Raw genomic sequence first — 16468 nt, 5'->3', positions numbered from 1 at the left:
ATGCCCTCCCGCTACAGCTCTCCTGCAGTGATAAATCACGGGTAACGGTGTGTAAAGCGGTATGGGTGTGTGTACTGGGATTTTAATATCTCTCCTGGCGTGCATATGAAGGTGCTTAAATGCGAAGACGTGGATCTTTTCCCAGCAGGCCGTTGTTTACTCAGACAAAGCTGATTTTATACTCATCTGTAAAGGTTCTCAAAACAATATTCAGATCATTAATAAAGCGTCAAACAACTATTTGTAAGATATTTCGCTGTTAGCTGTAAGCCGTGTTGAGAGCCGCATGAGAGACACGAATTTCGCAACTTTATTGTTATTAATGACACACTTTTGTCAAATTCAAATGACTTTTGATCATTGGATGTATTGTAATGTATTCTATGCACAGTATAATATTATTATTTTCTAGAATGTATTAACTTATTCTTGATCATCACAACCATATGTCAATTCTCTTGTATTGACAAAATAATATGCATATTTTTTCCTATCTTTATTCAAGTGCGTGGTCTTTCAATTTGAGGGCATGAGATTGATTTCACCTTTAGAAATAGCTCGTGTTTGCCTTTTTATTTGCCCCGTCTTTGCTCAAAGTGTTTGCTTGCACTCAGATATAGTGTTGCTCGTATGGATTTCCTGCACTTCAAACCCTTTCCTCACACTCAGGATGCATCGTTCCTGAGGAAACATCTTGCTATCGGATTTCTCCTCTGCTCCGAGATGTTTTGCGCAATAACCCTGTCAAAATTTCCCAACCAATAGAATGCCAGGTATCATGTTGAATTATGTCTGCCTATAGTTGCAGGTGCATTGGCTTTACTTCTTAGAGCGTCCCTGTTGGGTGGTTTCTCTATAACCAGGTTCATCCACCTCCACCGTCCAAGGCTTTATTATAAGTACTTCTCTGACTTTCTTTATGCTTAATGCAACAGGTAGCTGCATATGCCCATGAGAGATGGCTAATGCTGGTTGTAAGCTATTGCCAGTCAGTGCAGAACTGACTGGCAAAGTTTTATGTGGTTTATGTCAGCTGTCGCATACTACTGCAAAGTCAACAGGAATACCACTGACACTCAAAGAGTTGAATAATGAGAAAGACCATGCTTTTGAATAGAGAAATAAAGAAAAGCTCTATACAATAATCCATTTCTTCACTGCCTCTAATAAGAATCAGCAAAATCATTGGGTCACATATTTGAACTTGTTCTCTTGCTAATGATAAAACATGACTCCACCTTGATCTGATGAAACGTGTGTAAATACTGAGCGAGAGCACAGCCTTTTATCATCTCATATCCTTGCTGTCAGCCTTGTCTTTGACATAGCCTTGTTGTGGCTGACTACAGAAAACAGGGCAGATTATCATAAAAGATGAACGATATAAATAAGGGTTGTGTTTTTTTACATGTACCATGTAATGTACAATGCATTTTGTATGTTCTTAGATTGCTGTTTTATTGAAGAGATTCTGGTAGAAATGATAAACCACAGGCACAGAGAGAACATTGTATATTTATAGAACTCCATTATCTCCCTTGTGATTTGCTGGCAATCACTTTGGTTACAGTGGAACCCTCTGTTTCTGTATTAATGTTAATGTTTATATGTAATTATATGCATATATGTGTGTGTGTGTGTGTGTGTGTGTGTGTGTGTGTGTGTGTGTGTGTGTGTGTGTGTGTGTGTGTGTGTGTGTGTGTGTGTGTGTATATATTTCTTAGTTTATTTGAATATGAAGTGCCTGTGATTAGTCCTGATCATGTCCCTTTTGGCCACTTTTATCTTGATGTGAACAGACTGCCAAATCCGTAAACCTGATTATCTCCTACACAAACACAAACTCTGAATACAAACACTGCATTTTGAATACTCCCCCAGTGTCTCTAAGTCTGTGTTGTTGCTTTGATTTTCTTACAGATGCAGTTAACATGTGAACTTGTATGTCTGATTGATACGTTGCTTTAATATTGTTTTTCTGTCTGTCAAACTAATTTGAAATGTATTGACCTTGGCTAATATGATGTTAGAATAAAGCAGAAAGAGGATCAATGTCCATTTATCAGGGGGGTAATATGTAGATTTAGAATGATATATCTTCTTTTTTCCCCATTGGTCATCATGAGGAATGGTGTATACATAGAGATAATACATAACATGTATTACAGAGTACACACGCAACATTCATATTTATTATTAGATATAAAAAAAGACACATTTTTCCGTATTTACTGGTTCCACCAACATTTTCTGGCACCTTTACAAGTCAAAATATATGTAAATCAGTGGCACCACCTTGTGGTCATATAGAGGCACTGAATGGGATTTGTATATCCAAGCGCCCAGCTTCAGCTTTAATTACTTGTAATCATATGATCCACAATAGAGCATAAGTCACATGATATGCCTGATTTTCTCCTTAGTCCTTAGTCCTTCAGTCTCTGTGATCAAAATATGTATTTTCTTATGACAGTACAAGAAAAGTTACACTCGAATACCTTCATGGTATGAAATATATACATAAACTATGCAAACATATGTGTTGTGTGCTTGGGACAAATACATTATCATCATGTATGGTTGATTTGAATTTTTAGTACTGTTAGTACTATTCTTAATCCTGTGATTTAACAGTATTTCTCTGTGTTTGCGTCTTTTTTTGTAGGGACCAGCGACCCATATGTGAAGTTTAAGATTGCAGGGAAGGAGGTGTTCAGGAGTAAGACCATTCATAAGAACCTCAACCCGGTGTGGGATGATAGAGTAAGCCTTCTGGTGGAAAACCTGAAGGACCCGCTCTACGTCAAGGTACAGATACATCCTGGACTTCAAAAGTGTTCCTGCTTCAATATAAATAATAGTTGTATTTTGGATGATCATTAAGTCGCGATGGACCCACCATGCAAGCTTCCTTTCTTTGCCAAAAATTGTGATTCAATGTGACTAATAACATTTGCAATGTGGTCGATTGGGCCATTTTTTGACAGTACAACTATTCAACTGTATATTGTCTCTTTGTAGGTTTTTGACTATGACTTTGGACTTCAGGATGATTTCATGGGCTCAGCATACCTCCATCTGGAGTCACTGGAACACCTGAGGTCTCTTTGTCCTTTCTCGTCTCTTTTTTTTATTATTTCCTTAACTATTAATTCCTCCAGTAACGGGCATTTGCAGTGAGGCGTATGTGTTAAGAGACAACAAATTAAGTTGAAATGATGGTGAAGTTATTAGTTAAGGAGTCTGACTTGTAGAACCTTTAAGCGTCTGTCCATGCTGCTTCGCGTGGTTATTGTATAGCCTGTTGTCTCCCTCTAGTGTCAGTTTTTTGTAACTCATCTCAAACTTCAAATGCACAAAACTGAACAAATGCAGAACCACAACACAAATGGCAAATCCACGTTGTGCATTGTGGCATTTGCGTTGTGTGCTTTTGAATTGATGTTGTGGCTTTTTCATTTGCATTTTAGCTTATACATTTGTGTTGTGGCTATTGAATTTGTATTGTGGCTTATGCATTTGTGTTTGGGCTTTTTCATTTGCATTTGAGCTTTTTCATGTGCATTGTGGCTTTCGCATTGACATTGCAGCTTTTGCGTTGTGGCTTTCACATTTGCAAAATTTGTTCGACCCTTTTCAGCAACCAAACGGGTGGCATGGGAGAACCAGAACCAGGACTGAGCAGGGCAGAGTGGGCAGATCCCTCTACAGTAAAATGAGAGGTTTTCTAAAGAGAAAAAACAATATTGCTTTTGTCCACAGGAACCGCCAAAGTAGTAACTTTAATGGCTAACTTTCTTTAGAAATACTGCCATCTCTTCACGTGTAGTTATTGTATTATCTGTAAACGTCATGTGTGCAATCTCTTTTTTCCATCGATCACTTTGGACTTAGTTTTATTTTACACACTCACGCAGGTGTTTTCTTACTTATTACTATCTGATTACACCCCCTGTCAAGCATAAGTTAGGTCAGCCATGCTGGTAATATACATTTTGCATAGCAGACATTTAGACTTGAAAAAGCAGGAAAATGTTTACATACTTGTGTATGTAAAAATGTTCCTGCAACAATGGCTCCAATCTATTCCAGCATTCCAGCACAGTAAGCCATAACTGTGTGACAGTGAGCCAGCATACACAATACCAGGCCATGAAAAACTAAAACATCTCAATGCAATTTAGCAATCTTTTATTTTATGTTTGTTTCATACTACAACATGTAAAACTGTAATAACTTAATTGATAGCTTAAGTGAAAACACCTGTGTGGATGTAGGATGGGTGTGAGGAGGCTAATATATTAACTGGGCTCAATGGGTCAGCTTAATGTATTTTCATCAAAATCAAAATTGTGACTAATATTGTTTCTCCCAAAGTCAAAATAATTTTTGCTTCATACTGTTGGGAAATATCATGTTATCTTTTACTAGTGATCACCTGCCATGCTGATTACCTAATAGTACTAATTACCTTCCTTATGCATAATTCAAGATTGTTAGCTAGCTTGACCGCTTGTGGTCTTTGTATCTCACTGAAAACTGCAAGAAGGGCAGCGAGTATGTGAAGAGGGAGGAAGCAGAATGTCGCCACATCTGTAGAGTTAGACTAGAAGTGATTTAAATATGTGTCTCCACTCTATGTTGGATGAATGGGCTGTGCACGTAATGCATGCATTCGTTTATGTACAAATACGTGAAATCCATGCACTTAATGCATGTGGATGTGCAGTATTTATGTCAGCACAGGTTTACTGTGCTTCCCTGTAGGACACTGGATATGACACTGGACCTGAAGGACCCACAGTATCCTGAACATAGCCTGGGCAGCCTGGAACTGGCGGTCACTCTGTCACCAAAGGAGGGAGACATGAAAGATGCTGTAAGAAAAAAATATAAACTTTAAACCAGATTACTCCTTCATATCTCTCTCTCTCTCTCTCTCTCTCTCTCTCTCTCTCTCTCTTTCTCTCTCTCTCCCTCCCTCCCTCTCTACATGTCCTCCTCAGTCAGGGAAATAATACCTTCATATTTTCCCTCTGCACGTTATCTTTGATGCATCACACCAAGATAAGAAATAATATGCCTAATGTACTGTAGCCAAAAGGAACTCCTGGTGACCTTAGTAAAAACAACAACAACAAAGAAGTCAATACAAGTTTTATCATATACTTTCCTCCGTACATCAGAGACAGTGATCAGAAGGCAAGCTGTGTTGAACTGGAATGTGCTGGCTTCATTCAGTAGCAGTTACTGGAAACTCTTCAACTCAGCAAATGCATATGCATAAACACAAGTGTAATTAATATGTTCTATGGAAAAGTTCTATGTTCAAAGAGCACTGGATTCTCTTTCCTAATTATGTCAGCTCGTGCCTCTGCGGACGTGCTCAATATTTCAGACTTGCATTTATTTCTGTTCAATTATTTGTTTGGTTAATTGGACCCCTGCATGCTCGATCCGGAACAAGGCAGTCATGGGGGAAATATTTTATTCCTTTTGATCTGATGTCTTAATTCTGCTGCTTATTTAGTACTGTAGTTCAGAGAGTCCACATTTGACAGAACAAATAAATTCTATTTAGGTTAAGCATCATTTTGGATTTCTCCAACTGTGAAGAAAATGAGTACAAGGTTACACTAGTCCATTCTGGATGCCTCTCTCTGTTGCCATCTACTGGTTTTAAAGGGGAAGGGAAAATGCAGAGCTATAATCTACATTAAATTATTAACTGAACAGACAATATATGGTGATTATTAGTGGTCATGAAGCATCAACAGTGTTTCTGTATATGACCTGTGTATATGTGTTTTGAAGTTGGGTTGACATGAGGGAATTGTGTGTGTGTGTGTGTGTGTTTGTGTGTGTGTGTGTGTGTGTGTGTGTGTGTGTGTGTGTGTGTGTGTGTGTGTGTGTGTGTGTGTGTGTGTATGTGTGTTTCTTTGCTGCACTTGTCTTTTATACAACCCCCCTGCACCAGGCCAGCGCTAACATCTTCACGTTACCTATTCCCTTTAACCTCTGACCCTGCAGCCTTGAGGGGGAGGCAATAGGGGGCGCTCTGTAACAGCTTTGTCTCATTTACAGACCATGCTTTTGAGAAAGAACTGGAAAGGATCTAGTAAGGTAAACTAAAACAGCATGTAACTTCCCCACCCACACAACATCCAACTGTACTGTGACCCCACTACCGACCGCCCTACACCTCACCTATCCTGCACTCTTTACTTGTGTCCTGGTACATGGATGGAGTCTCCCTGGCCCTTTATCTTCCTCCCTCCTTTTCCTCCGTCCACAGTGGTATTAGCCCTTTTTAAGTTCTTTAGTTCTCATTGTCACTAGCTTATTTTCCACATGCTGCAATATACCACCTGCTATTTCACCTGAGGGGATGCAAGCTAATTCTTTTTTGGAATGCATTTGCAATTTAGCCTAAAGGTGAATTATTTTTTATATGTGTGAAAGCAAGACAAAAGTCATATAAATATACACCAAGGGTGGAAACAATGCACTACAATTACTCCCATTGTTTTATTTAACTTTTTGGATTATGTTTACAAATTTAGTGTTTGAACAATCTGGCTAAAACTGCAGGAATATAAAGTAGAGTCATTGTGTATGTTTCCTGAAACTTTGTCCTTTAAATGCTGATTAATTATGCAGTGATATATCCATGTTTTTTCCACCTTTGATCTGCACAGTGTATTGCAGCTGCTTTGTGAGAAAATGAAGCACTTTATTTGTCTTTAGGGGTTTAAAAGAGTCCTGTTCAGCAAATCAACTATGAAACGTGAACGTTTGTTGATGACTGCGTGGACTGATTAAAGGACACTCTTACACCCCCCTGCATTAAGTTGAAATCTTTGTTGTATTTTGAGTTATCATCTTGCCACACATATGACTGCGACCTTTCTGGTTTATTTTTTTGTGATTCTCATTGGCTGAAAATGTCATAAAAGAAAGCATGCTGGTCGAAGTTCCGCTTTTTTTTAATTGACTCAATGCATGAAGCACTTACCTTATGTTTTGGTCAAATACAGTATTATTAGTATTAGGGGCGATTTTGGGAACACACTTGTGTTATTTGCACCTTTGTTTGCTCATGTGTCACTTTTATTAAGTTCTTAAAAGTGTCATTAAGAAGGAAACAGGCTAAATCTGGAAACTCAATTTTACTTAGGTTGATATCCTAAATAGCAGCTAGAGGCACTGAATGTGTCCTTCCTGACAGTGAAAAGTATGATTTCCTACCAAGAGACGGATACATATTTGAAATGTATTGGTCAGAGCCGGGCAGACGTCCTGCTGTATCGCGATGTCCCAAACCGAGCCTTTGAAGCTTCCAAACTGGGCCACTCCGCCTGTGACTCAGGAATTAGCTCAAACACTAACTAACTATCTACTGTGTTACCGCTCCAAAAAAGGCGCTGCTCCTGAGTGCCTCCCTGCCTCCGTGCTCGACTGCCTACAAGTACACAGTTATTTTTACACAACCACTTCTTTTTAATTAAGTATCTATGAGTGTTTAACCCACAGCAGAAGATGCTATTCAAGAAGTATCTTGAGATAATGATGATGAGTCGGATGCATATTAAATCCAGGTCTCTCTAACTTTACCACAAGGCAAAAATGCTTATTTCGGTACTTCAGATGTTTTTATTTTTCCAAAGGGCTGACAGAAGTTGTCAGCAAGGCTGCGTTAGTTCTTAAACTGAATGTTAGTATCTCTTATGCTGTGCTCTGGCAGAGAGATGTGGATTTCCAATCCAAATACCCCGTGGTTTTCTTTAACAAGAAATATGTAGAAACAAAAGAGGGAAACAATCAGGATTTTGCTTGAGTAGGACATAACAACGACCTCTCTTCATTAGCATACAGTGCAGCAAGTGAACAGGAGAAATGAAAGATGTGGGAGTTGCAGTATGGGAGGTTGCCTGTATTGCAGGGAGCCATTCGCATTGTTTAATGTCTGGAGAATGGAAATTAAGAGGCTCCATCTCCAGATCAAAGGCCTGCGCTCGAGAGGCAGGGTTTGTTCAGAGTTTAATGAAATTCGCCCGCAAAACAAAAGCTATGCTAATAAATTCTCCCTAACGAGGAAGGAGGAGAGGGAAAGGCAGAAAGAGGGAGAGAGAGAGAGGGGTGTGTTTGTTTGACAAATAAATACCCTGCTCTTTGTTTTAGTGAAGGATACTGACATGATTCAAAGAGAGGTTAAATAGGCCTGTAAGTGCTGAGAAAACTGTTTGGAAAAAACAGACTTAAAATATGGAGAATCATCAATCTGAATTTGCAGGGCTGTCAGCTTACAGTACAGCCAGATGGGATAAGAAATTCACAGAGTTACTGGAACAGCATTTCAGTGGTCTGGCCGTTCTGGATAAGACAATATAAAAATCACTCACTTTTTATTTTTATTTCATTCACGTATTTTTATTGCACAGACAATGCCAGATTCATGCAACTCTTATGCAGACTGTAAGCTATTTTGTCTACAGTAGATTCTTAGTAATCATTCACAGGATACAGTGCATTGGTTTCAGTTTCTCAGCATTCCAAAGGACATGTTTGTGATTTTGATTAAATAGAATAGTGGGATACTATGTTTTGTAATTTAGTGATGTTCTGGCATGTGAGGTTAGTTCACACATCAGGGATGAATTGTGTTTATAATTATCTTATTTTGTGTCTAAGTCTTGTGTGTTTTGCCTGCTCCTCTCTTTGTTGTCTCAATGTGTTTGGGATCGCTTATTTTCCTCTTGACCAAGTGTGCACAACCCATACTTCTAGCTTGGGTCTAATTTATTCATTCCTTCATGCTTCTTTATATATAAATGCACACGTGTTTGTGTAAATACTTCTTTGAATATATGTGTGTGTGTGTGTGTGTGTGTGTGTGTGTGTGTGTGTGTGTGTGTGTGTGTGTGTGTGTGTGTGTGTGTGTGTGTGTGTGTGTGTGTGTGTGCCTGCTGCAGTATCAGAGTATGCGTCTGGCAGATGTGCACAGAAAAGCCCAGCTGTGGCGAGGTATAGTCAGCATCAGTCTGATAGAAGGTCGCAGCCTCCAGCCTATGGATGCCAACGGCCTCAGCGACCCCTACGTCAAATTCAAGATGGGGCACCAGAAGTACAAGAGCAAGGTAAACACTCTCCTGTTTGAGAATATTACATTTTAGGGTTACCTCCATGTAATTCCAAACAAGGCTCTTTAGATGTGGCCCTCTGATCAAAGTTACATAGGAAGATTTGATTAATTTCAATATTCAGTACACACTCTGAGCTATTGAGAAATATCTTTTTACTTATACAATTTGTATTAAAGACTAACTTAGTTTTGCAAACCTTTAACAATATATGTACAAGCACATATGGTCAAACCATGTATTTCCCTCTGTCGTTTACTCAGACAATTCCCAAAACGCTGAACCCCCAGTGGAGAGAGCAGTTTGACTTCCACCTGTACGAGGAACAGGGAGGCTATGTGGACATTACGGTCTGGGACAAAGATGCCGGCAAGAAGGATGACTTCATGGGAAGGTAGAGTGATCCTCATCAGTCTTTCTGGACATGTGGCTATCTGTCTTCTGTCAGGCTGGATAGCTAGAGTAGACGTAGCTTACCAAAAACATGCATATATTTTACATTTAAGACTTATTCAGACAGGCCTCACTGAGGTTGCTCAATGACAGTATGTCCATCATTCAACATTTGAGTTCAAACGGCCATGTCTGTGGCTTTGCATGGATTTACCTCGCATTTATAGCATAGCGGCATGGAGGCACTTGAGGAAGCCTTTGCTTTGAACTCTGTACCCAAGGCCGGTAATTACTTTTGCAGGCCTTGGTATTAACTGGAGATACATTAAGGCCATGCCATAAAATCAATTCAGTCAAGAGAAGATGCTCTTGAGTGCCTACTTGAAGGTATTAATTGTTTCAGCTTTTGGTAAGTTGTCTGCAGTTGCTTATTTACAACACAAATGACGCTTGCTATACTGTTACTAGGTTGTTGCCATTCTCCAGAAAAGCATGCAATGTATGAGGTGATTCTATTGAGATGAAAACTAGTAGACACTTTATTTTCAAAAGGAAAATGGGAGATGTCTTTCTGTGGGACTTCTTTTGTTTACTTTACAAACGTTCTGTGACATTTTTCTACAAACTTCAGCCCCCCAAAATGGCAACAATAGCATTTCTTTTTAACGTTTTTTAAGTTTAGTCCTCGATAGCTTTGCTTAGCTTCCTCTTTTACAATTGGTATGTGTTTCAGCATCGTCAGCTTCCCCACATAAGGTTCAATACTCTGCACTTTAGGTGTACCATCAACCTGTCGCACCTCCCAAAAGAACACACACACAAGCTGGACCTGCCACTGGAGGAAGGTGAAGGTGTGCTGGTGCTGTTGGTTACACTCACTGCTTCTGCCGCCGTTTCAATCTCAGACCTGTCAGTCAACATGCTGGACGAGAGACACCGCATCACGCAGAGATATGTGAGTTTGTTTTATTGTAAGATCGGCTTTGTGTTGTGTTTTGAGTTCGAAAAAGATTATGTTCTTTCAATACTTTTGAAAGGGAACTACACAATGTATGACAACGATTTTATCAAAATACTGAAAATATTAGAGACACACAGTACTACACAGTAACTAGTATGCCAAGGTTTCTCTAATTGTTCATCCTCATATCTATGTCATACGTCATATTATCACATAGCTAGAACAAATTTCATGCAGTAACTCTTGTATTGCTGATTGATCATATACCTGATATTGTGGCTTCCATTAATTGGTGGTGATGTTACGTGTGTCACATTAAACAACAACTCCATCACACATTTATTATCTGAATATTGTAAAGCCACAATTGTTTCACATTTAATGACGAATTGAACTAATTCATCAAGAAGAGTCTTTTACAAGCTATTGAGATTTAAAAATAAAATCCAACAAGCTGCATTTTGAAGTTAGAAGAAGTGAAGAGCAGAGGGAGATGACGAGATCAACAATGGAAGGAAGAAACACAGGGGTTGTTAGGTTGTGACCAGGTTGTGTTTGGAAATGATGGAGGCTCACATTGCTGGTTTGTTTCTGCTGCTATGATTCAAGGCACGAGTATTGATCGGTATTTGCATCAGCATTCTTCAGTGAGTTGTGCATTTATGATTCATGCATGTCGGATCATTTATTTGTGTGTAAAACGTCTTGGCTTGTTAGCCAGTTGTCATTGATTTGAGTCTCCATGAGTGGAGAGAGAGTGAGAAAGAGAGAGAGCTCTACGGCCCCATCTGCCCCAGAGGCCCTCCACTCAAAACAATAGTTTCAGCCTATGTCTTTGTCTTAGCCTAGTTAACCCCTCACTCCCTGTCATCTTCACTCCTTGCTACAAAGAGAAACTCACACACATGCTTGGTCACACACACTTTCAATAGGTTTCATTCACTGACAACCTTGACATGGGACATTTCTCAACACATCAACAGAATCAGCTCTTATCACGGAATGTCGCAGCCATATCTGCTTTCAGTCACGACTTTTCAAATATATTTGTTAACTTTATGCTTTTAATTTAATTTACATACATTAACTTTAATCACAAAAAAAAACTCGTACAAGATTGGTGTAATCATTAGTACAATGTTGTGTCTAGAAGAGTTGTCGAAGCACATTTTCCCATGAGTACCACTTAGTTACGTGTGCTTTTATGTGCAGGTTGTCTTGCACAGGTGTGTTCATTTACTGTAGTGTACAGAACAGTAAGTAGCTGTCTGCTTTTATGGGATTGTAGAATGTCTCTGATTTCGGTTAACGTTACGTCCCAGCTGGTGTGTGTTTGCGTTTCACGGTGTGGGCATAGGCACCAGCGGCGAGGCTCCAAAGGCCAAACACGGGGGCAGCGACCTACATAACTGTGGCGGTGCCTCATTGGCCAGCCACAGGAGGTTGACCACTCTGCTCCACGCTGCAGCAACCACCCAAGATCAGAGGGGGGAGCTCTAGGACTGGGACATGCACACGCTGTGCCTTCCTCAAAGCCACAAAATAAGGACGGAGAGAGAGAGAGAGTGTGTGTGTATGTTTGTGTGAATGTGTGTAATAGGGGGCGAGAGGTAAAGGATGAGGGTTGCACCGGGGAGGGAAGGCGTGTAAAATGAAAAGAAAAAGCTATTTCACCTCTCTCACAACTCGTGCAGACCCCGTTTTTTCTGCTCGGCTGAAGGCGAGACATTTTCTTTCCTTCGCCTGCCTCTTTTCCTGCCTCCTTCCCTCTCCAGCACTCTCCATCTCTGTCCCGCTCTCCCGGCAGCCTCAACTCTTTGTCTGTTGCCACTGTGGCCCTCCTGTCAGATGAAGGGATGGAGAGATAGAGGGTGGAGGAAGGTGGGGGGTTGCCGATGGAGGGGCACACTGAGGTCGGTTTAAAGACTTGAATGGTCGCTACCTATTAACATATTCCTTTTCCCCAGACTGGCCGTCTTTCAGTTAGAGAATTTAATAAAGATGTACCTTATCAAAGAGCACTGATAAGACCAAGTACCACCACTAATACATAATGGTGCTGCTCAAAGCCCACTAATCTTCCGTGTGTATGTGTGTGTGTGTGTGTGTGTGTGTGTGTGTGTGTGTGTGTGTGTGTGTGTGTGTGTGTGTGTGTGTGTGTGTGTGTGTGTGTGTTATTATGCTTTGGCACATTTTTACTGACTGGTATTATCTGTGCAGCATGCATGAAGCATCGACTATTGCTAATCACAAACAGTTACACACATTCAGATACATGCAAAAACAATACCTTCCTGCGTCAGCTATCTAATAACAAGTACCATGCTTCCATCATCAAAGCTTTAAAGAGCAGGTACCTTCCTAGATTCTGCTTCTCATGAAAACACACAAGTTTTCTTTAAGGCAGTGTGTAACATTGGATTGCAAAATGTGTATATTGTAAAAAGAAAAAACACCTACATGCATGCACAGAAGAGCAGGTGTTTTTCCTCATCCCAATCTGTGGCCATTGAAGACAGGCGATAATGGACACCTGAGTGCTGGGATCTGATGCTAGTGCCGAGCTCATTAATGTCTCTCTCATTCTAGCTGTTCTGCATAGTGACTGCTTTGTGTGTGTGTGTTTATCTGCCAGGTTTCTGAGTGCCTCTGTATTCTTGAATGTACCGCATGTATGCGTGTGAATGAGCACACATGATTCTCTTTTGCAAACTACTTTGAATGCAGCTGAGGCAGAGCTATATGCAACACGGTGCAATACACTTAGTGTCAACTGCCTTAGATGTACTATTTCTCACCGTAACCTTTCCTTCATCCCTAATTACTGTTTCGCAGAAGTAGAGAGGGACATAGGGAGAGAGGGAAAAGGAGAGAAAGAGATTTATGCATTATGATGGCAAAGGAGTACACACACTAATGGCTTTTAATGGGCCTGAGGTGGCCGCAAGATGGGTGGATGAGAGAAGGAGGACATGGCGACCTCCACTGAAGTGGTGGCACTTCACTACCCACCCACATGTAGGTGCAGACTCACACACGCATGCACACACCTGCAGTTCCTCTCCCACCCACTCCAGTGCACCTCTCTAAGGTGACGAGAAAGGACACATCCTGGACAGGAAGTGAGATAAGGGTCTGCAGTTTAGCTTTAGACGGTCAGAGAGCAAACCTTGAGAGAGAATCTTGACAGACTGCTGCTGAGTTGATGACCAGTGGGAATAGGGCGGAAGTATTTGGTTTGCGTTTGAGCATTTCACGTGCTTTTGATTTAATGTCTCCTGAACTGCACAGCTGCTGGGCAGGCGCTTTGTGTGTGTCTGTGTGTGAAATGTTATATGGAGCTCTGATGAAAGGTGACACGATGCAAAGATGACAGTCAGTCATAAGCCTATGCTGCGGCTGATTCATCTGTGTTTGTGTGTCTGTTGAGTGTGACAGCGACGGGAAAGAAGATGTCACAGTGACAAGATGTCAATCACAGGCAGGGTGGGGGTTTGTTTTATGAAAGCAAACTCTGTCCTTCCATTTTTCTCTTTTCTCCTCTGTTCATCCCTTCTTTTCATCTTCCCCTTATCCCCGTCAATCTCCCTGCGTGCTGATGAGGGTGTGGGGAGACGTAAATGAGGGGGTGAGGGTCGGTCATGGCCTCCCTTCATCTCCCTCCCTCTCTACCTGTCTGTCTGTCCTTCTGCTCCATCTTTTGCTGTTCAGCTTTCTGGATGGGTTTATTCTCTCTACCAGTCATGGATTGAGGTTGAACCCTAAATGTCTGTTTGGTGGGAGGAAGGGAGGAAGTGTGGATAAAAAAATTGCTCTGCATCCATACATTAAAGAAGTAATTCTGCCATTTTTCTCAATAAAGAAACCACTGCTGTGGTATTGTTTGAAATTATGGTCGTATTTTTGGAACAATACTAAAATGATTGTGACTGTACCAAAATATAGTAGTGTTTTTAAATAAAATCCTTTTTTTTGTGCTAGAAGCCACGTTTATCAAATGTTGAATGTCCAAGCACAAGCAGCTGTACAAGACCTTTGCCTAAACAAGACCAAATTGGGATGTAAATGAAAAACTATCAAACAATTAAACAGGATTACAAATCTTAACAATAACATTTTTGAAACATATACATTTTGGTACAGACCAAAAATGTATTGACATTCAATTCTGAGCGAACTCCTGTTGAACCATTAACCAGTTTGCCATTATTTTGCCCTTGTGTCTTCCTCTGTTGACTCCCTCATGCCCTTTCTCTCACTCTTTTTCTCCCTCTGTCTCTCTTCCTCGCTGCTCCCCAATAATCAAAACAAGCAGCCGTATCTTCTGAGAAATCGTGTCTTAAAATTGAGAATTGTCTCCTCTCTTTCGTTCTCTCTCTCTCTCTCTCTCTCTCTCTCTCTCTCTTTCTCTCTCTCTCTTTCTTTCTCTCTATTTCACATACTCCCTTTTCCCCTCTTCCTTTCACACACTCTCCCCTCTCATCTCCTTTAGAGAGCTTTTGGACAATGATATCGCTGGAAACAGGCAGAGTCTGACAGAGTTGGTAATAATGAATTAAGTCTGTAGCCTGGCCCTGACTCTGAAATTTAAATTATAATTACTCCTGTGGGGATGGAAGGGGTTATTGCCAGAGAGAGAGAAATAAATTGAAGTGAAGTGCATTCCCACTTTGCTTTTAAGACACACCGACATGCTACTCAATTTGGCCTCAGTATAGGTTTTCTATGTCTGTGTTTATACCTGAATATTTGGGTTTGAACAAAAGCAGAAGTTTATGATTGTGCGTGTGTCTCTCAGTGTGTTCTCAAGCCTCACAGCCCAGCTGTTGATTTACACAGGTATCCCTTTATTCCACAGATTTACAGATTAGTTTTTACACAGTCATCATTCCTTCTCCTGGTAATCAAAACTTTGCATTTCCCTTCTCACTTCAGTCTATCACAAGGCCACATAGCGTAGCGTTACTGTGTATGTAAGTGTGTCTTTATGGTGTGTGAGCATGCAAGAAGGAGAACAATTTCAGGGGGTGGGGGGTTGTGTGGATTTATGTGAGTCAGCTTGTATGCTTTACTATCTGTTGTTAGTGTTTTCCCCTGTTTTTTTGGGATGTGGTGTAAACTGGACAGTGTGTGAGGTTAGTGTGCCAGTGTGCGTTTGCCTCATAACTATGATATCACCGCCAGTCAAGCTTCGCTGGATGTGTCTACGCACTATATTATACATTTTATAATATTATCAGCCTAATACTCTCTCCCGCGTTCTCTGTGCGTCTCTCAGTACAGCAAACAAACACACAAGCAGACATGTAGGTAGTATACAATGAATACATTGACATCAAGAAGACCACATTGCATGCAGTTTGTGCATATTTTCTCTTTGCTATATATTACACACACACACACACACACACACACACACACACACACACACACACACACACACACACACTCACTCACTCGCTCACTCACTCACTCACTCACTCACTCACTCACTCTCACACACTCGCACACTCACACTCTCTCTCTCTCTATCTATCTATCTATCTCTCTCTCTCTCTCAGCACCTCTATTTCACTAGAACACAGTGGGAAACTCTTTCCTCTGTAAGTGACTCATTGACTAACTCAGTCTTTAAGTGAAACAGCTACTGGAAAAGTAAAAAAACTCTTACTCTAAATGCAACAGAAGGAAGTGTATAGTTTATAAGATAGTTCTTCATGCATTCTCGCTTTGAGTTAGCCTTCTCATTGTATAATAGGAATAGATATAACGCTGAAATGTCTTCTTCTACTCAGCATGTTACAGTGTTGAACTTTCCTATTGTCTACGATGGCCACGATTTGTTCTCCTTTTATCTGTGTACTGTATTTATTCGCTGTAACCTTTTGCAATTTCTGCATGGCTCATCTTCTCTATCAAAATCAGCGAAGTTCCATTTTCGAGAAGCACAAAGTTAAGAAACATTTCAAACAGG

General features: G+C 40.6%; 1 protein-coding gene across 1 annotated transcript in view; it reads left to right on the top strand.

Annotated features, from left to right (window-relative positions):
* The window catches only part of mctp1a (multiple C2 domains, transmembrane 1a), a gene marked incomplete at its 5' end in the record, with an annotated part of 119258 nt that overhangs the window by 51955 nt on the left and 50835 nt on the right, over window positions 1–16468 (top strand). Inside the window, 7 exons of the mRNA XM_079221681.1 lie at window positions 2666–2808; window positions 3022–3101; window positions 4768–4879; window positions 6085–6123; window positions 8973–9137; window positions 9404–9534; window positions 10311–10488. Of these exons, the coding sequence (XP_079077807.1) occupies window positions 2666–2808; window positions 3022–3101; window positions 4768–4879; window positions 6085–6123; window positions 8973–9137; window positions 9404–9534; window positions 10311–10488 (848 nt within the window). The remainder of the gene's footprint in view (window positions 1–2665; window positions 2809–3021; window positions 3102–4767; window positions 4880–6084; window positions 6124–8972; window positions 9138–9403; window positions 9535–10310; window positions 10489–16468) is intronic.

The sequence above is a fragment of the Taurulus bubalis genome, assembly GCF_910589615.1.
Source record: "Taurulus bubalis genome assembly, chromosome: 8".
Classification (NCBI taxonomy): domain Eukaryota; kingdom Metazoa; phylum Chordata; class Actinopteri; order Perciformes; family Cottidae; genus Taurulus; species Taurulus bubalis.
This window is presented reverse-complemented; position numbering and strand designations above follow the sequence as displayed.